Source organism: Psittacula echo (genome assembly GCF_963264785.1).
Source record: "Psittacula echo genome assembly, chromosome: 3".
Classification (NCBI taxonomy): Eukaryota; Metazoa; Chordata; class Aves; order Psittaciformes; family Psittacidae; genus Psittacula; species Psittacula echo.
In genome coordinates, this window is record NC_137736.1 from 96,633,032 (window position 1) to 96,658,873 (window position 25,842).

At 39.7% G+C, this 25,842-nt stretch overlaps 1 protein-coding gene across 1 annotated transcript in view; it reads right to left on the reverse strand.

Moving 5' to 3' along the window:
- ENOX1 (ecto-NOX disulfide-thiol exchanger 1) overlaps nucleotides 1-25,842 on the reverse strand; it is a gene marked incomplete at its 3' end in the record, with an annotated part of 138,140 nt that overhangs the window by 21,769 nt on the left and 90,529 nt on the right. Inside the window, exons 8-10 of the mRNA XM_080613609.1 lie at nucleotides 22,769-22,953; nucleotides 7,359-7,466; nucleotides 2,256-2,312 (exon numbers count right to left, since the gene is read on the reverse strand). Of these exons, the coding sequence (XP_080469735.1) occupies nucleotides 2,256-2,312; nucleotides 7,359-7,466; nucleotides 22,769-22,953 (350 nt within the window). The remainder of the gene's footprint in view (nucleotides 1-2,255; nucleotides 2,313-7,358; nucleotides 7,467-22,768; nucleotides 22,954-25,842) is intronic.

Below are 25,842 nucleotides of genomic sequence, written 5' to 3' on the forward strand. Positions count from 1 at the left end.
TCACTGTACTTTCTAGGAGCCTGATTTTCTGCAGAGTAAGTAATCTAAATATGCCACAGTGTGAAGATTAGATATAGACATACGTTGCCATTTTTCCTTACCAACACCTCCTACTATTGCTCAGCATGTAGAGGTATTTCATTTTCTGAATTCAACCTGTCAACTGTAACAAATATGTCCTAATCCCATTATATGCACCACACTTCACTAACAACCACGTAGGAGCCACGAAGCCTTTTTCTCTTTGATCATCCCAGATTTTCACACTGGCCAAAGGCAAGAACCATGAAGTCTGCTGAGAATAGATGTGGAGAGACAACCTGCAAGGCACAATACCTGAGCACTACATATTTGATATAAATGACAATTGTTTGAAGGGTACCTCAACTTCCATTTTACAAAGTTCATTACTGTAGCAAATGCTTTAACATCAGTTCTTTCCCTCTATTTATCTACTTCCATTGTGCTGCTGTGCTTTCTCTGATTTCATGGTGGCATAATTGTTGAATACATGGCTGCAACTGTGACTCAATAATTGCAGCTGTCTGATCTCCCTCTTCATCATAAATTTAGGTATTGACCTCTTTTCTTAGTAGTCTAATATTACTATGAGATCATCACAGGAAAAGCTCATGGAAAAGAGAGGCAGAAAATAGTTTCTATGCTATGGAAAATTCAGGCATTTGAACAATTCCTACTAGTACAAACTGGAACAAAATATTACATTTTGGAAAATTTACCATTAAACAAAGATTCTGAAATATTTTGGTTTAGACTGGGAATGATGTACTGAAACACTGACTTTACAAAATTGAAATGTTTCATTTTAATGCTATTTTAACCTTCATATTATATAAAAATAAAACTTTCAGGCTTTTCTGTTTTATCCAGTTACATATGAGCCAGAATGATACAAGTTGAAGCATTTAGGTAATTTTCCTTTAAAACATTTTGATCGTGCAAAACATTGTTTCATCCACATATTTGGAGAGGAAGCAAGTTCCTTTAGAAAGTTTCTAAGTCTTACATTTGCAAATTTCTTTAGGAAACCTGCAGCCAACTGTTGTACAATGACAAATTTTTAGGTAGCAAATGTGAGCGTTTGAAGATCATCAGTGGATTAATGTCTTTATTTTGGTTTGCAAACAGAATCTTTCAAAGGGACAATGAGACGCCAAGCAGACAGACTGCAACTGCAGATTTGTTGGAGCTATCAGACAATATTGAATGTCTCCTGTCCAAATGCTGAGAGCTATGAGGCTCTATTGACTTCACTGCGGAAACAGACCACAATGAATGAGATTCAGGAAAGGATTAAAAAAGAGGAAACAACATTTCCTTATCACAAAGCAGACCACAAAATTTGAGCCTTCCCTTCAGGTTTAAAATAAAACTGCTCTCCTGGCTGTGCCATTAGACAACACATTGACTAAAACAGATGTTAAATATATTGGTGTTCAGACAGTTGCTAGTTCTCTTGGTTAGGAGGAAGATATCATATATAATCAGTTTTAATTTTCATATGTTTATGACAAAGCACAAAGCTGCATGGTTGGATGACAAGCATAGCAGGAAAGCTTTCCTTTTTTTTTTCTCTCTCCTTGCTGTTTTGACTGCAATCACAAATGGAATAACAGAAGCAATTTTTTTTTTTTTTTTTTTTTTTTTTTTTTTTTTTTTTTTTTTTTTTTTTGGTGGCAGGCTTGAAAAAACATGACCTTAACAAGTATTTTAACAATTTTGGACAAAATAATGACTCACTGAATTAATTCAGTCTTCTTGTGCAAATTAACTGTTTCCAAATTATACATGTGTACGAATCACTTCACTCAGCACTGAAATATGGCCAGACTTGCTCAGCTGCAAGGTGGCAGCCAAAAAGACAAACAATATAACTTTGTAGCTTCAGTAATCCTGGACAGGACACTAAGGCAAAGCATTTCTCTTGCAGTCGTTTCTATGGTATCTTTAACACCCACATACAGCTAGTAGGACATTGGTTGTTAAAGTCTCATCCAAATAAATCCTACAAAGTAAATTGCACGGAACCCAATTTATCTACCTTAAAATGAAGTTTGCTGGGATTTGAACCCGTGGCTTCAAGAAAAAAAAAGAAACAGGCACTTCATACCTGATGTGCAAATCATTCAGCCATTCTATCAGCTTTAAGACATAAACAGTAAATTTGAGACTATATGCATGCGTATATATCTAGGTGTGTATATCGAAATCTATACATCGATAGCTGTACCTACATTTGCTTGAGATTCATCATGCCCATTGATTTCTGCTAATTCCTTGGCACTTTTTAACTGCAAAGAGTGAACAAAAAACAGAACAACACAAGCACATTACTTCAGTATTTTACACAGTTATCTCTGACTTATTTGAAGGAGCATTTTATAAAGCTTCCAATGAGAAAAACAGATGGAGCATATAATTCTAATGAGTTTTTGCTCAAGCCATTTTGAAACCAACATACTTAAGGCTTGATAGGTTGAAAAAAAAAAAAAGGAAAATAATAAGACTGGGTCATTATTTTTTAAATAATAAGATTAGAAAGCAGTTTCAAGATATAAAAAGTGTACAGAATTGGGTCTCAAGAATAATAAACGATTTCATTTCCCATTCTTGTTGCTATTAATTTAAACTTTACAGTATTTGCAAGTTGCCGCTAGCTAAATAGTATTTTGCTAATGATAACTTTTGCACTGTTTAAGATGCCAAAGTGTGACTGTGTTTCCTTCCTGAGGAAGCATCCAAATAAATGACATGACTCCTGGGTATGATGGAAAAAGAAGTGAAGAACAGCTCTTTTATATAACCAGTGGCAGGAAGAACTGAGGACACACTGACAATTCCAAACATATGATCTGAACCAAAACTTTATTTTTCCTCCTGAACTGGCTTTGTGGGGAAAATCCAGGATTACACTGGGCATTGCAAAAACGACTCCCAGGATATTTAAGGAATGTTCTAGCTCATATCTCAAAGCCACAGTGAAAGATGCAGTTGTTCATCCTGTGACTAAGCAAACACAGAAAGGAGGAGACATTGCAGCTCTCCTGAGCCACTAAGCCATTGAAGTTTGTACAGTTACATGAAGGACTTGGAACCTTTTGCCCTTTTGGTAAATCTCTGAAGAGTCACGCTTTTATTCTAACTTAATTCAGAGTAGGTATCTGTGGCAGTGGGAGATAGGGAGCAATAAAAGAAACTTTCCTCTTCAGTCCTTGTGTTTTGCCAAAGAAACTGGGGTTGATGTAACCATTGATGATATAGCTGTGAGCCTGAATTACAACAGTCCTAAACCCCAGATGAAATGGAACACCAGTTTGTTTCATTAGGTGTGTGAATCTGTAGCACTGGTGGACTATCACCCTAGTGTGGCTACGTTACCTCCATCATCTTTCTGCTGTGTGGCATCAACAACTAAACTGCGTATCATTCATTTCCCAGCTTCTCAGAGTTTTCCAATCTGACAATTACAGTAAGAAGGCCATAGTCTCTGCGTACCTCATTATAGACTCAGAGAACCACCTAGGTTGGAAAAGACCTTTAAGATCACCAAGTCCAACCATTACCCCAGGACTGCCAAGTCCACCACCAGACCATGTCACTAAGGGCCTCAGCTACACGGTTTGTGAACACTTCCAGGGATGGTGATTCCACCACTGCCCTGTGCAGCCTGTTCCAATGCCTGAGCACCCTTTCACTGAAGAAATTTTTCCTAATATCCAGTCTAAACCTCCCTTGGCACAGCTTGAGGCCATTACCTCTTGTCCTGTCACTGGGTTTAGTGTGTGGTGTCCCTGCCCATGGCAGGGGGGTTGGAACTAGATGATCTTAAGGTCCTTTCCAACCCTAACTATTCTATGATTCTATGGTTACTTGGGAGAAGAGACCAGCTACCTCTTCACTCCATCCTCTTTTCAGGTAATTGTAGAGAGATTTATTATGCAGGGCTGTTAAAAGCACCAGTTTGGGAACCGCTACTCATGCCACTAAACCCATCCTGACAGAGAGGGAAGGGGGTAACAATTCCTGATAAAGTAGTACAGAGGATAGTTGGGGACTGTAAACTCTTCAAGTCTCCTGGTTCAATTCACTGATGCTTATCTTTCAATACCCTCAAAAAGTCTGCAACTTATACTGACAGCAGGGTGACGCATTTCCAATGAATGCTACATGTTTTCCCTACACTGAAAAAATAAAGATCCCGAGCAACCACCTCACTGTGAGGATGTCCAGTAGGAACGAGCTGAGATAGCTACTTCCAGCCAAGCACCAGAATTAGGTATTTCTGCATCATGGTGTGACTGAAAGGCCATTTCCTGATTCTGCCAACTCTTCATTATAGAAATTCACCTCATGTGAACAGTTCTGTTGAGTTAAGCTGAATAACTCATCTGAATATGAGGTCAGGAGAGCGTGCTCAGGTATGTAAAACTGCTCTGCATGCTAATGCCATGTCCTGAGTGATCGAGGAGTGCTGTTCATTACTTACCTTTTACCTTTCCTTTTCCAGGTTGATAAAGTGCCATCAGCCCTTGATGACTACTGGCTAATGGGTCAATGTTCTGTATGCATTCTGCTGGTGACATACCACCCTCAATCAGCCACATGTGCATTTGATGGGAAAGTGAGCTCAGCCTCTAGCTTACATTAATCTGGCAGGCTTTCACCCCACCATGGTTTCCCACCATCGTTGCCCTGGCACTGCTCTACTGGTTAATCTAATGCAGACAGGATGCTTGAGCCTTTCCATCCCTTTTATTGCATGCCATGCTCTGAAAGGATGCCAGAGCTCAGGCAAGGAGGTGCTAGCATCCACATCTACATTGAAAGCACTGCAGTAGGAGGTGAGGTGAACCAATGGAGATAATGGTGGAAAACGTATGGGTAGAAAATGTTCAGCTGCATTCCCACAGGCTAAAGCGGGAAAGTCCCTTTTTTTTCCAATATTGTGGTTTTTTTTTTCTAAATTAAAATTTACAGTATTTTCTTCTCTCACATCCTAAATAATGAAATGTTGGAATAGAAACCTCAGAAAAACATACAATATTGGAAAAACAGGACTTGCCTTACCCCCTAGGACAGTTCCATTGCAGGTCGGTGGGGAGTGTGATGTTATCAGCAGAGAGCATGCTGAGGCAACACACTGCACTACTGCCAGTAACAACCAAGGGCCCTCCTGAAAGGAAAGGAGAAGGATTGAGGAGTCAGTCATTAGACATAAGTCTGACTCAAACCAGTGGGCATGAATCCATCTGACAAACCAGAGCTGGTGGCCATGGGACAGATCTGATCCAGAATCCTTTCGGATAAAGAAATGCAATATGGTGCACAAGCCAACAGGACCTCTCCCAGCAGGACATCTCAGCCTGGACACAGCAGGGTTGGCACAACTGGATCAGTGTGAGATGTGCTGAGCCAGCAGACATGTTCAGACACAGCTGCACCTCTCTGCACATGCCCGTGGTGAGGCTAGGCAGGATCCCCCTGCCAGCTTGAAATTAAAAGGCAGATTTTAGCAAACATATCACAAAACTAAGCCGTGCAATCGAGCCGGTAGCCTGGTGCTATTTATTTTTGAATGAAATGTTCATATTTACTTGAGGTGATTTTCAACACTTGTTGTGGATAAAACACAGATGAGCTCTGGTGCTTGTAAAGGAAAGCTGTGAGCCTTGGCAAGTGGGGGTCATTACTACTAGGGCTTCTGCTGCTTGGGAAAGTTTGGGAACTGGTTCAGGGCTGTTGGAGAAGCACACTGGCTGTGTAGTACTCCTTAGGAATTCTGGCTACTTACAGTCTTGGCTTTGGGCGTGTTTCAGAACTAATTCTCAAGAGAAATGTAGATCCACCCTGCCTTTCTTCCAGCTACTGTTTCGTCTGTCTGCCTAGCATGAGCACACATTTGATTCACAATTAGTAGGAGTCTGCAGAGACTCAGAAGGCTGCCCTGGTGGTCCCTGCTGGGGCTTAGCATTACAAGATCTTCCTATACGGTTTGGCAGCATTTAATTGCTGCCAAGATGCAAAGTAAATTAATGAAATTGCATTGTTATTTAAGTATTTCATAACACTACACCTTGCATGCCATGTAAAAATGGAAATGAGATGCAATTAACACAAGAGATCTCAGGGATTTTTGTGTTTATAAAGATTCTGTCATTACCAAATCCATTCTTCCTCACGGCATTTGTGACTTACAGTCTTGTATCAGCTCTCATTTGGAAGGTTATTTCTGTAACCAGTATTGCTAAGTACATGTATCTGAACATAAAAGCTTATTTTTTCCCCCAAATCTAAATTATTAGTTTCTAGAATATATTTGTCACTAAATTCAAAGACAAATGTTAAATGTGGCAATACACAGCTTGCATACTGAGTATTAAAAAAGTCTGAAATAAACATAGTTTAATTTTCCCAATATATACATTAAATGTATAAATCTCTCTGCAGCCATATTCAGACATACATGCTGAGAAACCTCGAACCTAAGAATCATCAGCATTTTGAATCTCTGCCATGTAATCAATTCAGATCCCACAGCCTTTAATTTGCAAACATTTAACCAAGTCACCAAATATTTTAACTCAAAGTTTATATAAAAAGGATTAAAATAAGGTTGCGAAACTGGGCCTGTGCAGCAAAGGTGGGGATTTGTGATCTCAGTGTGTCCCAGCCACATGGTCTACAAACAACACGTATTTGAGCACACTGTGCTTTCACACAGTGCAATGTTCCACTTACAGATTTACAGATTGAACACCAGATTTTCTTTTTGCTTCTACAACTATCAGATATATTGAGTGTCATAAGACACCTTAGTATCAATGAAGGCATCATAATCAGATTTACAGAGGTTTGTTTCTCACTGCTTAAATAAGTGCATTGATAACTGCTTTTTTAATGCCATTATGATAAAGAGTTTTGTATACTCGTGCCTGCATGAATAACACAAAACATGCCAAGCTCTTTTGTTTTTTTTTCAATACTGATCTTAAAAGAAACAGCTGTTTTGTTTAGGTATATTTAACTCTCTCTGTTAATTCAGAGAGAGAAAACACACATTACTGATATCTATGTAGAAGGATAAGAGGAAATGTTACTAAAGGCATGATATTAAATACTGGATAGGATAAAATAAGGATCCCTTTTCACTGTTTTCTCAAACTCTGTATTAGCCTCAGCTATATTCGCAAATGCTAATCAGAGCAAACACACAGGCCACATAAGGTTCTGTCTTGCTCATAGGATATTCTGTGGTCAGACTTCTATGGATTTTGGAGGTGAAGCCATGAGTCCTCCATCCCCTTAGCCAGCACTTTAAGCCCGCCACAAATACTCACCTGTTCCTGCAGGACTTTAAGCATCGCTTGTGTATGTGTTTGCTCTTCCTTGGCTTGCTCCAGTTCGGATTTTTTGTTATTTAATTCTTCCTGTATGCTCAGTAATTGCTGCACAAACAAAAGAAATTTCTGATTAGCGTTGTCTGGATCCAAAGCAGTTTTAAATCCTCATTTTGATAAATCCTCACTTCAAACAATGCTTTGCAGTGTGCTCCTACATTTATTGTTGTTGCATAATCTGCTGTGTCTAAATGGACCAGAGGTAAATTATTTTCATCTGCATCTCCTTCTGCAGCAGTGCTCCACGAATAATACATCTGTTAATGTGTGTTAAGCTATTTGTTACATTAAAGTAGAAACTCCTGGTACAGTATATCACCCACAGAGCGACTGTCACATTCATCTGAACCAAAATCTTATTTGTAGAAGTATATGCACTGGTTTTAATAATACTAGGGTAAACACTATGGTACATAAATAATTTAAAAGCACAGTCCTTTAATATAATTAGTCATTGGCCCACAGCCATTTTCATTCTATGCAAAGCAATATTCTGGAAAGCTTTCACACTGAGTTGCCAAGAAGACAAAAGCTTTCCTTTTTATCCCTTGAGCAGTGATATTTTATTAGATCAGAAAGACTGACGCCCTACAATCAATATATCAGCCAGGAAGACTGCTGATCTGAACTGTCAAAACAAAAAGCTGTGACCAAAACCTATTTTTATGAAGATAATTCTGGAATGTAGGGACATCCATAAAAGCTCACGCCCCCCAGTCTTGTCTAGCTTTAGGTTCAGCATAGATTTGTTGTGACTGTCAACAGTAGATCAGTAGATTCAATTAATTCTGAAATAATCATACATTTTTGTATTGATGAGGTGAATGTTAGACACTGCTGAAGAGCAAGAAGGAGACAAAGACGAGATTAAAAAGGAGTTTATAGTGCTTTCACTTAGTGATTAAGAAAGGAAACTATGATTTGATGGGGCCACATATTGGTTGTAAGCACACTCCCTTTTTAAGGACTTCTTGAATGAGAAATTTCAAGGTCCACTTGGACAGGTGTCTTGGGTTCAGCAGCAGCAGTCACTTTTTCTCCTTCTTAGTAGCTGGTGCAGTGCTGTGTTTTTGACTTTTGGCCTGGGGATAGTACTGATAAAACCAATGTTTTCAGTTGCTGGTCAGAATGTTTACTCTGACCAAGGACTTTGTGAGTCTCATGCTCTGCCAGGGAGGAGGTGAAGTCAGGACGAAGCAGGGACAGGACACCTGACCCAAACTAGCCAAAGAGGTATTCCATACCACAGCACGTCATGCCCAGGATGTAGAACTGAGAGTTACCCGGAAGGGCTAGAACGCTGGGGGGTGGGGGCGAGGTATCGGTTGGTGAGGTGTTTTATTCTCTTCCCTTGTTATTTCCTTTATTATTATTATTATTATTATTATTATTATTATTATTATTATTGGTGGTGGTGGTAGCAGTAGTGATTTGTGTTATACCTTAGTTATTAAACTGTTCTTATCTCAACCCGTGGGAGTTGCATTCTTTCGATTCTCCTCCCCGTCCCTCCAGGAGTGGGGGGAAGAAAGGGGGGGGGGGGGGGGAAGTAGACTGCGTGGTTCTAATTTGCAGCCTGGGCTTAAACCACAACAACAGGGCAACCTGGTCTACTGGAAGGTGTCCCTGCCCATGGCAGGGGGTTTGGATCTAGATGATCTTAAGGTCCTTTCCAACTCTAACCATTCTATGAACCTATGATTCTATCTAACCGTGTATCTAAGCATCTAAAGCTTAGTTTATGTTTGTGCTTAGGACTGGTAACTCTGACTCAAACCAACACTGCAGATCTTCAGCATCTTGGTAAGTTACAGACAGCAAAACTAGAGATAGTCCCTGCCCTTGTTCCACTGCACTGGAAGTCCCAGGAATCGAATGACTTGTCACCAGTATTGTTTTCAGAGCTGCTTGGGAACAGATGACATTTCAGGGACTGATGGAGTTATTGATAGTGTATTTTTGTTGTACTGAACACCACTATGATGGATTAATTCAGCCACTGAAGTAGAAATGAATGTAGTTATATGTCTGATTATATCTCACACACTCTACAGTCCAGCTACGTGAGCTTTTTGATGAGTTTTGCTACCTGGAATGCTCCCTGGAAGCCTTTAAGAGACATTCAGGTATGTGTATTGACTCTACTGCAGCACCAGAGCATTTCAGAACTCAAGATTTTCCGTGAAATAACAAGGTCTGTTCCACTGATGCTCTCGCCCATTTTTGTGGGGAAGCTATACCTTGGCATTCCACGACCAGAGATGGATTGGCACCTCAGGCTTGTGTTCATCTCGCCTGTTGGGTACTACTCCCTGTGTTTTCAGAAGAATCACGGAATTTGTTTATACTGTCATATGTCACACACTGGTACCGATGCAGGTCCTTAGCACAGTTACAGCTTTCCAGACATTTCATAACTTTTTAGCCCAGAAGGGACCATTTTGTCACCCCTTGTAACCTCTTATTATTACAGACCATTAAGCTTTATCCACGATAGCTCTAGCTGATCTCTGCAATTTAGAAAGAAGGGACTTCAATCCTCAGAAGAGAAGCAGAGCATACAAGACACCAGAAAGATAGCTTATGCCCTTTCAGGAGTCACTAGCTGGGACACCTGAGGTTTGGCAAGCAGATGTATCACCTAAAAGGGGCTGGTGAAATATCCTGTTCTTCCCAGTTGCAGTCCATTGGACCTTACACACCTGTGTGTGGCCAAGGTTGTTAAGAGAAAGGCATCTTTTCCCCCCATTGCATAGTCTTCTCTGAGCAGTTATGTCTCACCTGTGTGATCAGCCTCTGAAGATTCAAATATAGCAGTGAAAATGGACAAAATGATCCTCACACAAAGCCAGGAATGCATCTAGCTGATTATCTACTGGGGGAGGGAAACCCTTCTGTTTGTCTCTAGTCAATGTGATTTGATCATCATCATTGTCCCAGTGAAGTGCTACAAGTACTAGGGAGTCTGAGGAGATCATCACTAGAGATTTTGTTTGCTCCACAGCCTCTGAAAGAAGTGAATAGCCATGCATATCCAAGAAGAAAACCACCACCAGCCAGACTTCATCCCATTTCAGAGATTTTAATCCAGTTTCTGGGAGAAACTAGAGCCCACCCCTCTGAAAAGTACAAACTCTCATCTGGAAGATCCCAAGCGAGCTTTCGGTCCATCTCTGTCCCTGGAAAACCTTTTCACTACTGAATGACTGTTACAAATGGGAAACCAAGTTTCACTTATGGGTTGAACTTGTTACACTTCCACCAGAACTGAAATCTCCTTCCCTATCCTACCCATCCCCTCCCCATGTTTTTATCATGGCCAAACTTTACATACTGCATATCAGCTCACCAACTTCCACTGTTTTATTTTCACATCTCCCACTGCACTCTCCCACTGTGATTTAGTTTAATTTTATTTCCCTTCCTTTGATCCTGACTTTTTCTGTTTTGTCTTTGAGGTAATTTTTCCAAGAGTGCCCGAGCATTGGAGAAAGTGGTGTGGAATATATTCTCTGCTCCGAAAGCATGAGAGAGAGAGATGTTCTCTGCTCTTTGTACTTGGCTCTGGACCAGCCAGGAACAGGAATCCCAGGAAAATACCTAACATGCTTTGTTTCCCCAGGGTAAGAGTGTGCATTTTGGTTGCAGTGTGAGCTGCAAAGTACCTGATATAAAACCTTCCAGAAGTCTTAATGGTTAAACTGTCAACTACTGCAGGCTTACTGTGTGTGCATAGGCTCTTATTTTCAAAAGCAACAAATGGGTCCTATTTTCATGGGGGAGGAAAATAGAGCATCTGTAACTAAAGTACTATATTCCCAGTCACACACAAGGTTTTATACTCACAGAACTGGGATCCTCTCACCCAACTCCTAAAGACATCAGAATTGTATAAACCTTGTATCCATCCCCTGGGGGTTTAAACTTGTTTGTTTGTTTGTTTGTTTGTTTTTGGTTTTTTTTTTTTTTGGGGGGGGGGGTCCCTACTTTGCATATATCTCCAAAAGCTGCAGAACCTGCTAATTTTGCATGGGTCGGCTGCTGACATTTCTTTTTCTTGATGCCACCACCAAGAAGTTGTAACGAGGAATTATACTTGCCAAACAGCTTATTTTTCTCTTCTAGTTCTCAGTTTGGAAAACGAAGAAATAGATTTGATGAAAAAAAATATCAGCCTTAGACAGACGAACAGCCTGAAAAATTTCAGCACAAACACGTGATGTTTGGCAAAGTTAGAAGCAAATAGGAAGAGGATGCTGTACTGGCAGGAATGAGGCAAGTCTCGTAAACAGGGATTGCTGTCATACCTGCTTATAAACAGACAGCCTCTCCATAAGAATTGCAATGAATGATGCTAAGATGATTGTATTTAATTACTCAGAATCATTTTGGTTTGCACATAAATGTGCTTATTAAAAATTCATCCTATAGATACTTCTTCTGTCCTTCAGGTTGCTTGCAAGTATATACCATGATCAATTAAAACAAAACACTGTTGTTCCTGGTTTTAATGTTTGTTCTGTCTGATACTGTTCCATCTACCTTGCCATCTCATCTAGCCTTTCTACCAGAGCTTCCCCCCCTGCCCACCTACCCATGAAACATTTCCTACCCCACTTCCCACCTCTTATGTCCTGCTGGCTTGTCTCACGGCTACTGCCAACACAGCTATCAGAGTGTCCCTTCCTTCAATCTTGTTTATCTCTCTGGTCATTTCCTTTCAGTCCTGATGTCTCTAGTTTCGTGGCACAGCCATGGCATCCAGATAGCAGCTCCCCACTTCCCCCAAAGGAAGTTCTCAGTTTCACAGCCCGGAAATGCCTGGCTCATTCTTCTCTCTCTTCCAGGGGTCCTCAGTGTGCAATTCTTTGGGTCTCTGAGGATCTCCTGTAAGTTATACAATGTCCTTTTCCCGGAGTGAAAATCCCAGTTTCAGGAAGCAGAAAAGCATCTTATGGTGCTCACTGCAGCTCTGAGGATCCTTGAAGAGACACCTGCATAGTGTAGAGCTTCACCAGCACCAGTCCGGAAGCTCAGCTGATCTTCATGCGACCAAAAACATTTGTCACCATGGTTTACCGTAAGAGGCGAAGCCAGGAAGTAAGTCCAGGTCAGACTGGTAGACATCACTGATATCCTCTTACAGTAATTTCCAGAGGGGAGAGAGAAAAGGATATAAAACCCCCTACACATCGTCTCTCCAGAGATCAATCAGTGTGTTTTAGACAAAGAAAAAAAAAAGCAAGACAGATTGTCTTTCCCATGGCAGCTCGGGAGCTGCTCTGTATAGAAATGGCAAATATCGCTTTCCAGTGTTAAGCTTCCTCCATTCATGAGGATGAAATCCTCCCTGTACATAAATGGGTATCTAATTTCTTTCTATGGGGAAGTGTGTGTGTGTGTTGTATTTTGTTGGTTTTTTTACACATTCCCACCTCCAATGCTGAATCTCTGTCAGAGACAGTTCAGTACTGCCCATATTGCATAGATCTCAAAAGTGCAGACAGAAAATTACCATCTTAAACCAATCTTCGCAGCTTCTGAAACATTAAATATAGATGGCATTATTGAAGCCAGCTGAATTACTCAGACTGTGTACAATGCGGTGCCAGTGTGGCCAAGAATGCTAACAACCAAACAACACGCAGTGCTCAAAATATATGAGAAGCCCTAAAGGGAAAGTAATAGCTTGCTGTTGTATACCACTGTGCAGCCATGAAATATTTCTTCTCTTTCCTCTCCTCCTCCCTGCTCACAGTTCTTCATCGCTCCCCAAAAGGCAGTGTTACATGTATACATTTAAACATAAATTATGGACATATCTAGAAATGTGGTCTCTCACTGAGCCTAGCAGGACAGAGAAGGGTCTCAGAAGGAAAGTGTGGTTTCCAGCATGAAACCATCAACTTATCATGCTAAGAAAAGAGAGGCAGATCAGAAGAGACCACGGGGCCTGGGGCTGTACTTAAGATACTGTAAAGCTGACAGAATAATGAAAAAGGAAAACCAGCATTTGCCACAAGTTTAGCCATTATACTGCAGATTGGTTCTGCCCTTGCTATTTTGGCTATGGTTTTCTCTACAGCTGCTTGAAATGAAGTATGAAAAGGTTACAAAGACCTAAGGAAAGGGAAGTAAAGAAGAGCAGACAAAAGAACATCTCTTTTGTTGTGTTGTGCAGGCAGTTTCAGCAAACCCAGCCTGTTCAGCCATGGGAAGCAGGCACAGACTCCCTCTCCCATTTCTGGAGTATCTGCAGAGTGTCCAGAAAAGATCTGGGGCAAGCCTTTCGGAATTGTGTGTTTCAGTCCCAGAGGGATGGTCTTACACAGCCTAACTGAGCCAACTCAGTCAATGGCCGTCTTAGACACCTAGTGAACTCAGGCAAACTGAGTCTTCCTATCCATATAACGTTTTGGGGCAGCATATTACTCTCTACTTACTACCTATAGGAAATATATCTCTATACAGGAAAAATGGGAAGATGTGATTCACTAGGTGCCTAAAATGAAGGCAGAATATGCCTCAAATAAGCAGGCTGTATCCCAAATAAGGCCACCATTTTCAGTCCAAATTAAACGAAGGCTTGCACACCAAACAGTAACCCCAGGAAACAGTTCTCACTTGTGCAAAAGTGTAGCCCTCTCCCTCAAATTACACTAGAATCAGAGATCTAAAAAGTATGAAATCACAGGCATTTAAAGGACTGCAGAGTTCACCGGAAAATTAAAACACTCACTTATGCCAGCAATTTCTGAGGTTTTATTCTCTTCTTTGCCGTAAAGTAAAACGCTGTGTCTGTTTTAACTTTACTTTATATAAAGAAAAAGAAGGTAGAATTTGCAAAAAATGGAAAAGGACAAAAATCATCAAGGAAAAGAAGTATTTCAAAATTCTTAGAAGCTGTTCATAAATACAGAGGAGAAGGATGGTAAATATTTCTTTTCGGAATCCTCCTTAGGTAGGAGGAAAAGAAATAACGAATCAAAATAAAATCTCAGGTACACAACTAATTGCAAAATAAGAACAAAAGTCCCTCTTCCAGTACTTCCACAGACTGTCTGGAAGAGTGTCTTTTTCTTTTTGTAACACACACAGGATTTCATATCACAAATGGCCAGCACATGGCAGGCTTGAGAAATAATGAGAAAGTGACTTCCCAGCTGAGCAAATATGCATTAGTAACAAGACGCTGATGAGGCCAGACAAATCACCAAGGAAACAGTAGAATGTGAAAGGCAAGTCAAAGAAGCTTTAGAAATGAGCCCTCAAGGAAGTTAGCCATGTTGCAGCACCAGCACAACATCCATCCATCCTAATGTATGACAAGGAATTATTAAAATAAAGAGTATTATTATGGATTTTTTTCAAGAAAGTAAAAAGAAACTGTAATATCACAATGTTTCTCACCACTCCCACCTCTTAGGGTCCGCCTGTCTCACTGGAACTACACATTATTTGGATGGATCATGTAGTTTCAATGACTAAAGTGTCCTGGCCCTGACACCCCTGCCCCAGTCAATGAACGTGGGCTGCACATGAGTCAATAGCCCAGCTCCTGCTTTTTGGACATCCACCTACAAAGTGAGTTTTCCTGGTTCCCTGGTCAGAGGCAGAGACCACGCTGAACATATTAGCTCCACAGATTAACTACCCCAGAGGGAGCCAGGGGGCTGGATACACACCTGATGGCTGAGTGCATCTGCGGGCACTACTGAAGAGCTCTGTACAGCTGTGTTGTGTATTAAGCCCAGCCAGCAAACCAGAACCATGCAGCTGCTCGCTCACTCCCCACCTTCCTCCCCCTACTCCCAGAGGGGTGGGGAGGAGAATTGAAAGAATGTAACTCCCACAGGTTGAGATAAGAACAGCCCAATAACTAAGATATAACACAAATCACTACTGCTGCCACCAATAATGATAAGGGAAATAACAAGGGAAGAGAATACAACCACTCACCACCTGCCGACCAATACCCAGCCCAACCCAAGCAGCAATCTAGCCCTTCCAGGTAACTGCCCCCAGTTTATATACTGGGCATGATGTGCTGTAGTATGGCATACCCCTTTGGCTAGTTTGGGTCAGGTGTCCTGTCTCTGCTTCCTCTTGACTTCCCCTCCTTCCTGGCAAAGCATGAGACTGATAAAATCCTTGGTTGGAGTAAACATTACTTAGAGACAACTAAAAACATCGGTGTTATCAGCATTGTTCCCAGGCTCAAAGTCAAAACCACAGCTCTGCACCAGCTACTAAGAAGGAGAAAAATGACTGCTACTGCTGAACCCAGGCACCTCATCAATAAAATTCCCTCCTACCTTTGTTAAATTAGGTGATTGGCATATTACATAGTCCTTGACTTTACTGACAATTGGTGACTGGACAGGTGGCTTACAGTTTGCTCTGATCCTGATCAAAGGATGAAGGCTGATCCTAGATGATCCTAGATTCCTCTGCCCTCATATCTGTCATACAAGGCAACCAGCTGGCACCTGGTAGGATGCACAGTCAAATAAGACATGATCGTCCATTCATAGCAACCTCATCTCTTCCTTCCTTTCACCTACACCTGTCCATTGTGGATACTTCCTTACCATGGAATTGCATTTGAATTGTATGATCCCATCTCTTCTGCTGTGGACTGAAAATGAGCATGATACAGCATGCTCTCTTAACTGAGCAAATTAGATTTTTCATACTTTGATTTCATATTCAAGAAGAAATATTTTATTTATCTTGAAGGAGAATTAAAAGACCTGACACATTTAATTTAGAAGAATGATATTAGGGAAGAGAATCAATTTACCCAGTGTAATTCCACTGAAACACAATTCCTAGTTGTGGAAGCAGAGTTCCTAGTAAGGGTAGCATCAGACACATTTGGAAACTATGTAATCAGCAAGTCATTGCTATTTAGGATCTTTTAAAACTCATTTAAGATAACTAAACTGTAAAACTTAGCAGATTTGTCCTTTACTACCACTAGGCTACAAAAGCATGTTATTGAAGACAATAGTTGATTTACTTTGTATTTTAAATAATGTGTTCACCTGATTATTTCTTTCCAAAGTGTTTGTTCTTGCTTCAAATCTCAGTTTAGCTTTATCAGTGGGATTAGGCAAAAAGATGCTACCCTCCACTGTTTTACCATTAGAACATCTATCAGTCAAGATTATGGTGCTTAAAGCATCTGTGGACCCTTATTTACACTTCCCCTAGTATTGTTGAAGTGATGGTGGCAGAAGTGGGAAATTAAACAATACTTTCAACAAGGAAAGGTTGTTAAACACAGAGGGAACCCATTTGGCTTGTCTGAGACCTGGTAAATAACCAGCATTTAACAGCCAGATGCTCTTTCTTTTTCTCTTTTTTTTTTTTTTTTTTTTTTTTTTTTTAATATAATCAGAAGGAGTGAGCATTTTCTGGAAGTTTAAATGTGGACAGTACTGTACAAAGCCCTGGAAAGCACATGAGAACAAATATAATACTTATGGGAACATTTCTCTCTGTCCTCGGAGCAAACCTATTTCTTAACCAGTGTCCAAATATCAACCATTAGGTGAGAGAAGAAGAGACAGGCCTAGAAGTGAACATCTGGACTTTGGGTCCAGTCCCTCACACTTATATCTATTCCCTAGAAATTTATCACTGCTGATCAACATTGAACTTATTACTCCAGTGCCATTTTTTATAGGAAAACAGAAAGATCTAACTGGAATTCATACAGCAGGAGTAGTAATAAAAAGCATTTCCAGCTTAATTATTCTGTTCTGTTCATTCAGCAGGTAAAACACAAATACAAGGGATAATGTTTTTTATCTCTTTTATTTACTCTTGACTTTAATACTATATTTGGAGAAGAATCAGTTTATAGTTGTGCATAACCACACTGAGTGGATTATGTGCTGAATAGATGTTTGGTAAGCAAAAGGTAGGTGGATAAAATAGACTATAAATCTCCTCTGCATTTAGGCTATATTAATAAATATAGCCATAACATGCTCCATCTATTCTACAATGATGCTAATTTTAGTGCTAAACTGCTACTAGAACCTGTATATTCAAATGTAAGTAGTTGTTGTAATGGTCACAGCATTCACATTGGGCCAGATTTGGCAATTTTCAGCTGACAGCGTGTGTCTGACTTCTGACATTTCAGGACATTTGTATGTGAGAGTAATGAATGGCTGTGACAGTTACCAACATCTGTAAAGGATCTGAGAGCTGCAGAGCAAAACGGTAGCTGAGGCTTACTGGAATTGGTGGCTGATTGGTTAGAAGAATGATGTGGAAAAAAGTCACACAATGGCCCTACCTATCATGAGAATAGTCAGTTCTTCCACTACTTGTATGAAAGAAACCTACTTCTTACACAGGACAGGAGTGGGAAGGCCTGAGCAACGACATCTTGTAGAAAAAAAATTCTGCTAACTCAGTGAGGACATCTCATGCTCCAGTGGCTGGAAATGGTAGAAATCCATTTCAAAGGCAGCACAGTGAGGCCAACACTAGCTACCTCTGGCTTTTCTACTCAGAATGGTTACAACACATTAGAGGTTCATGATCTTGCTTCAAAAGCTGAGAGATGACTCTTGTGCCATCTTACTTAGACAAAAGGGTCCGGTGAAAGCCTAAAATGATTGCTAGTCATCTGGCATTTATCAAAGCCCTTTTAAAAAACGTGTATGTGTCTCAGATGCACATGCTATTTATTTTACATGCTAGATGATTAGTAAACCATAAAAGCTAGTCCTCAGTAAGTAGGAAATGTCAGGAGCAGTGTGGCCTTTGCATTAAGACCTTGAGTTGCATATTGAACAGCAAAGACAGGAGGGTATTGAACAGGTGATGATTAACTGTGTACTCTCTGCCTGCAGCACTGAATGGGAAAGGGTCTCTGAGGTATTCAAAGCAAAATACTCAGGCAGTAGTTCTGGCAATTTCTGGCTTCTGAGTGCTCAGGTTTACAATCTGCATTTCTATTTGAGTGAAATTGATATTGTTTGGGGAAAAAAGGAATACAAGACAAAAGAGAACTTTCATCATGCTGCACCAGAGTGACACCCATGTGGGTCACAAACAGGGCCAGAATATGTTCAGTTGCCTGCTGAGACATCCCCAGCTAACAGTCAGTAGCACGCACAACAGTGTATCAGCCTTTATGTCAGCCCTACACCTATTGCCCACAACTGTTACTATTGTTCTGGCTCTCCACCCTGAGCACTAATTTCAGGAGAGGCATCCCTGCACATCCCCTGCTCATGCAATAACCCTATGGCTAGTCTCTAATGCATCACCGCCAACGAACAGGAGCTTCTGCTGTCCCTGTGTGTTAGGCATCTGAACCTGAGCTCAGCTAACGAATCAGGCCCCTTAGGGGATGGGGGTAATGAGATGCCTCTTGAATGTCCCAGATATACTCCAGCATGTGGAATAGCAGAACTGTAGGCACTTGTGTACATTTCCTGGATAAAACATACATGGAAACATGATTTAAATGAGGATTTCTGGATGACACCCTTGCCTGCAGGAGCTCAAATTTAGCCCACCCTGCTCAGGAAGCTGTGAGGGGAAAGAACATTATCATACATTTACATGATGCAATGATGCACCATGAAGAATTACCAGTCTATTTCCAAATGAACCAGTTTGGGAATCAGTACAGCTATGCCATCATGGCCCCATACTTTGGTCAATTAAGCCTGATGAAAAGGTAGAACTTGTTCAGTTAGCCATGGTAAAGGAGGTGTGCTCTGTAGACTTCGGATGAACCTAAGGCTTAAAACATTGCACGAATGGCTGTGCTGTGGACAATCCCAGATGACCAGTAAAAATCTAAAACTTACTTGGACATACGCTAATGGTGCTATCTCCTATGTGGCAAACTAGCATTTTTCAAAGGCTTGTTAACATTATAGATTTCAGACAGATTTTATAAAATATATGGAAACCACATCATTAATCCAATAGAGACTCACTGTCAAACTCTGTTGTTTTGTTTCAAAGCATGAAGGTGGCAAGTGCATTTCCTCAAGAATTTTCCTTGGTGGACAACAAAGAAAAAAAGCATAGTTTTCATGCTTTGTTCTTGGAATGCCTGAAACATTTTGATGAGACTTTTTTCAGAAGAGTTCTGCTTGCTATTCCACGTGGTATATGCTAACCCAAATTGTTAAAATTTGGAGAAATTATATACACACTGAAAACTGAGTCTTAGAATGGCAAGTGTTAAGCACTATGAGGTGGTATTTTCTGCATTACCTATAGTCGTGTACCTGGTAAAACATTCCAGAAAGAAAGACAAGATTTAAAAAATCCTTATAGCTGTGCTGTGAAGTATTGTAAAAATAGTTACAACTAAAACATCCTTCCTTGTGACCGCAGACATTGTTAGAGGATACTGAACACTGCTGGAAAGATATAGCCATTCAAAAAGTGATCTGCTTGGTATGTGTGTTCTCGTACAAAAATAAATTGAAGGCAATACCACCTATGCAGCAGTGACAAGTTAATTCAATTTCCATCTCAAAATCAGGTATAGTGTATCTCATTTGTTACCATGGATACAAGACATTATTTCCATTTGTTTGAGATCTCACAGTGGGTATGAAATTAAACTGTGACACAGCTTTATGAAGGAAGTTTACTAAAACCCCCATAAGTTCAATGTCATTAGTCCAAAGAATTTTCTTTTTTAGACACAATAAATAAGCAAGTTGCTATTACTGCCCATAAGGTATACTCCATAAGCAAAAATCTGTGTGATTTTGCTGATGCTACTTTGGATTGGTAGGAATGATGGAAAAGAAAATAAACATTCATTTCATCAGTCCTGCAAATGTGTGAAAGAATATCCAGATGGTAGAAGTACATTAAAAACACACTGATGTTGTGTTATTTGCTACTGTTTGGCACCAAATACGTTTACAAAAAATTTCTTGTTTTTGAAAATGCATCCACTTTTTCTCTAGATTTCAAAGTCAGAACAAGAAGAGGTGTATAAAAAAGTGGGGGGAATGGAGAGGAAAGAAGGAGGAAGAATACATTTTTTAAAGCTGACATATATTCAGGGTTCAGGAATTCAGTGACATTCAGTTTACTTTGTTTGAAATTAATTTTAATATATACAAAAGGATAAAAGAGAATATAGGTCTTCTTGTTAAATTATTACTACTCAAGTCCTGATATATGTTTAATATTTCATAGAAAGACTGAATTCTGTAGATGCTGAGCACCTGCTATAGTGACGGATTTCAGCTAAGGTTGTCATCTCTCAATACTTACAAAATGAAGCTGGAATAAAAGAGTCTACCTAAATCAAAGAGGTTTTTCTAACTATTCATGCATCAACTGCATGAAAAGCACAAAGGTTATGGGATGTCATGATTATGGCTAATCATTGAAATCCAAAGCCATCATCCAGCTGCTTAATTGACTGATAATTTCCCACCAAATATTCTGAACTCCACCTCCTGTGCTTCTGTGTTGCTGCCCTCCTCAGCATATTGTCAGACTGGATTATCTGCAATGTCTTCTCCACCTCCTTGGGCCAACTCTAATTATATCCCATTGGGAGTTAGTAGGTCTGACCCTGAGACAGCAAACTAGAAAAATTCAGAACCTCACAGCAAAATTGTCACGAACATAGTAACTCTCAGAGGAATAGGGACCATAGTGTCCACTGCTAGCTCTGTTATTGACTTGCATTATTAACATTTGCTTGAAGTTCAATAGAAATCTATTTATATTCTACAGACTTGATTATCCTTCATCCAGCCCCCAGGTAGGAAATTATAATAACACAAAATGAGGGTTAGAGCTCTAGTGTTTTGATTTAGTAGTATTTTGTGCCCACTTTTCACTAATTTTAATGGAGAATTAGCACCAGGCTGAAATTTAGCACAATATTTATATATGCAGTTAAATTTAATGAAGTCAGTGATATTTAAGTATCCATTTATATAAGGATAAGGTCGTGAATAGACCTCAAGCATATCTAAAGTATACTGAAATCTGAAGCATTTCTGATTAATTACTTCATTGCTAAGTTCAGGAAAGATTTTATTCCTGAATTATCAATGACTTATTTTCTATTTTTCAAATATTTTGTTCAGAATTATTACACTATACCATAAATCACCCAAATTTTCTAAACCTCTGCATGCTTAAAGGTGCTTATGTTCATATGAACACATGTGTAGGCTTGCCTTGTGCTCTGTTGTTTGGTGTTAGGCAGAATTTACAGACTTGTCGGATCTGATGGGTACCGTGGTAGCCATGCAATTCCTAACCCAATGAGGCAGCTCATATGTAAGTGAATGTCTCCTGGTTTTTATCATAATAGAGCAGCTTAGTACAATCTGGAAGTGGGTATAACTTGTCCCCTTCTGGAATGTAATAATCAGGAGTGATAGAGGAGGACACGCTTCAGAACACAGAGGAAGGAATCTCTGCAGTGACATCTTGAGAAGCTCTATTCTAGCTCGGAACCCAATCCAGTTTCGCGGTGAGCTGCTGCCCTGGCATTCTGTCATGTATCAGCTGACTACAAAAGCCTGGGAAAGAAAGATGTTATATACATGCATGTTGAATGAGGGGTGCTTATGTGTTAGTGCATGTGCCAGACGAAGCATTAGGAACAGTCTGGATGTGCTTGCCGAGACTTGCCCAGCACAATGTCAGCAGCAACAAACAAGGGAGAATGCTTACGATAAATGCCTCCCCCTGGAGGGACACATTGCAGTTTCTCACTGACTGGTGTCAGAGAAAACGCTTTGTTGCTGCACTAACCCACTTTAAAAAATGGGTGAATGAAAAGGTTACATCCATTGGACAGCATAAATGATAAAAGCCCAGGAGATAAGACTGATGTTGCTGTCCACTTGTAAGTTAGCAGAAGGCTAGCCTGGACAAGCTGGAGATGCTTCAGTCACCCTCAAACAAGAGCAGAAAAAAAGGCAAAACTGAGAAGCAGAGATGCATTTAAAGATGCAGATGAATGCAAATGAAAATACCACAGAATATTGTCTATGCTATAATGGACAAACTTCCTTGAAACTTTCTGCAGAATCAAGGCCAATTGAATTAAGTGAAGAGAGCAATAGAGGATGTACTGAAGTAATTTGCTCCTAACTAGAACATGCATAAGGAGTTTTCTTGAAAGAACAGTTTACAGTTTATAACTATCCCTAAATTTGTCCCAAATTCCTCCTTCCCTCTCCTTCATCTAAAATCCACCAGATTTTGACTCTGAAAAGAAATCAGAACCTTCCTGACTAATAGTCTTAAGTATAGCACAGCCCCACGGTACTACTTTCCTAAAAAAGACCAGTTCTTGTCTTCCTTAGTAATACCTGCTGCATGCCTTGCATTGTCTGCTGTAGGAACTGCAGCTGCTGGTCCTTTGTAAGGCTTTCTTCTGTTCGAAAGAGCTGTCCTTTCTCCTGTTTCAGGAGCTCCACTTCATTCCTATAAGCATCCAGCTGCCATCGAAGACTATCGTTCTCTTCCTTCAGCGCATATGCTTGGGCAGCTAGAGCTAAAAGAAAATGAAAATGTGAAGGAATCAGTAAAATGGATTGTTTCCTTACAAATAAGGCAGAGGACATTGTCAGGGGAGATGACAATAGAGCTGAAAGCCAGTGAGACAATTTCAGAGCTGAGACAAGACCCAGCAGAGCTGAAAATTATTGGGTTCTGGCAAAGGCTGTTGCTGGGAAGTTATTCCCTGGGATGGAAGGAGCCATAAAGCGACCCTGGATAATTCGAATGCTACTTGCAGTCTAGCTGCTAAATTTAGGCTTATATTTTAGGAAGAAACTGGCATACAGTCCAAGGGCAAAGCTTCCACCAACTTTACAGCATTTTCCCAGTGATGTTATAGGACCTGATACAGCCGTTTAGTATTTATATTAGTGTAGCAGCCAGATGTTCCAATCAGATCTGTTCTAAGGAATTTCGACTACCCAAAGTTGCTGGATTTAGTCCCATGAGAGAGAAAACACAGAAATTCCTCTCCAATCTTACTATGAACTACTTCGTAGCAATGGTTATGAGGAGCCATTTAGACAGAGAAATTATGTAATAGAGTAAAATTACATAAAATGCAAATGCTCAAAAAAAGTGTTGGCACTACAAGAACATTACTACATTAAAGGCATTGAAGATACTTAAGTCATTTCCTTAGGAAGCTCCATTTGGCCCCTTTTCAATTTAGAATGGCATTTTTATTATCATAACTGATAGCAGGTGTTTGTGAAGAAATCGATTAGTATGCAGGGGTGGAAATTACATTTGCCAAATGACTTGCACAGTCTGCAATATAAGCTAAAATTTGTGTAGCAAAAGGCAGAAGGCTATAAAGCATGTACTAGGAACATTATTTAAATAAATTATCCAAACATAAATACATATAGGGAAGCATGGCATTCATTACTTTAGGGATGTGGTTATCATCCTATAGAAGAACCCATTTCTGGTAATATTTATACTTGGCAGAAGTAGTGGTCATTTGGCATAGCAAAGTGCCATACTATACTATTTTCCTTCTTGGAACCTGGTAACACAACAGCATTATAGAGCAGCTGTAACTAAAAAACAACAATCTACCATAGCCATTCTATCAACATTTGGTAACTGAAACACATAACTGATTTACATTCCTGATTAAACGATTTCAGGCTTGGTACCACAGAATTCTTTCTTGCCCACCTACAATAGCAATATGGTTAAACTCTAAATTACAGGAAATTCCATATTAACTCCATTTAACGTTAGGCCTCTCTTGACTAGACTTCTGCAGATAAAAGAGTCCCCTGTTCCCCACGATAACATAATTCAAAATGTTTGTGAAATTATATCGGCATTTAGATAGAATGTCACAATATTTCGATACCAACAAAAACATTTCATCTTTGGTAGGACAAATCTACCTTTTTCTAAGGTAATTTTTATTCATTTTAAAATAGTACAAATGCATTATCCAAAACAAAGTATAGTTAGCTACTATTCAAATATAGAAACGGATTGGTTTTTGTACTTAATTTGGATAAATATTCTACATAATCTCTATGGAAGATTTAGCAACAGCTACAGTATTGTTACATCAAACTAAATTGTTCTGAAAAGCATGTAATCATCCTTCCATGACAAAAATTACCCTCAAGAAATTGAAATGATGAGTCCAATGGGCAAATAAGAGGATGAAATCCTTTTTACAATTTTTTTTCTTGGTAAAAGTCAACAAGCTATAATAGAAGAAAGCAGATTAAATTAAAAAAAAAAAAGAAAAAAAGAGGTCAAGGAAATGAACACAAAAACTCAAGTCAAAATGAAATAATTTGGATTGGAAGGAACCTTTAAAGATCATCTAGTCCAAGCCTCTTGCCATGGATAGGGACCTCTTTCACCAGATCAGGAACAGTAATTCATCTGCTGTCCATTACCTAATCCAGCTCTTAATAAACTCCTGAGTGTAAGGCCTGTGTATGTGTTAATAACTGTCCTCACCGAAATGTGGGTTAGGACAGATACTCACTTGAAGTTCAGGCTGCCCTACCTACATGGCTGCTGTTGCGTATTTTCTGGGTCACACTACGGCTCAGTTAGAGAACTCCTTTTTGTCCTCCTAGGTGAGTTCAGGCTATTGTGCAGCCATAGGAACAGCACGAGAAGTCTGCTACAAGGACAGTAAATTAGGGAGGATGGAAAGGGCTATGACATATTGCAAAAGCAACTAACCGGTACGTGATAAACCTGTTTGTGCTTCAAAAAATAACACATCCAAATAGAACAGGTCACAGTATATATGAACAGTGAAGGTAACTGCCCATTTTTCCTGCAGAAACACAATACAGCTTTTCACTGCTAAAAAAAAAAAAATCAGAGTTGCACCTCTGAATGCCATTATTTTAAATATTAAATATTTTCATTATTTTAGAATTATATTTAGTATACCATCTTAAAACCTATATGACAGTAATTTACATTATGTTACAACCAAGAAGTCCCATCCAAGGACGGGTGCCCTGTTATTCTACTCCAGAAGACAAAGGCTGTGTTTGGAAGAGGTTACACTCTGTTTTAGGACAAAATGGAAATATCTCAAACAATCTAAAGCAAGAGAATGAGAACACAGCAGAGACAAGTTTGTGATATTAGTCAGGATTCCCAGAGGTGTACAATTTCTCATCAACATTCTTATACACTCCTGTGATCTTCCTAGCCACTCATAGTAAGCAATTAAAGCCAGAGTCCAAGGTAGAAATATGTCCTTAAATAAGGAGGATGCAATACACCATACATAGCAGCAGTGCAACAGCATATTAGATTGTCACAGGCTTTTAAGTGAATTAATTATAGATAAGAGTCCAAAACAATACAACATTAAATGTACGTAGTTCCTTTGCTGATTAATTTAAAGCTGCAA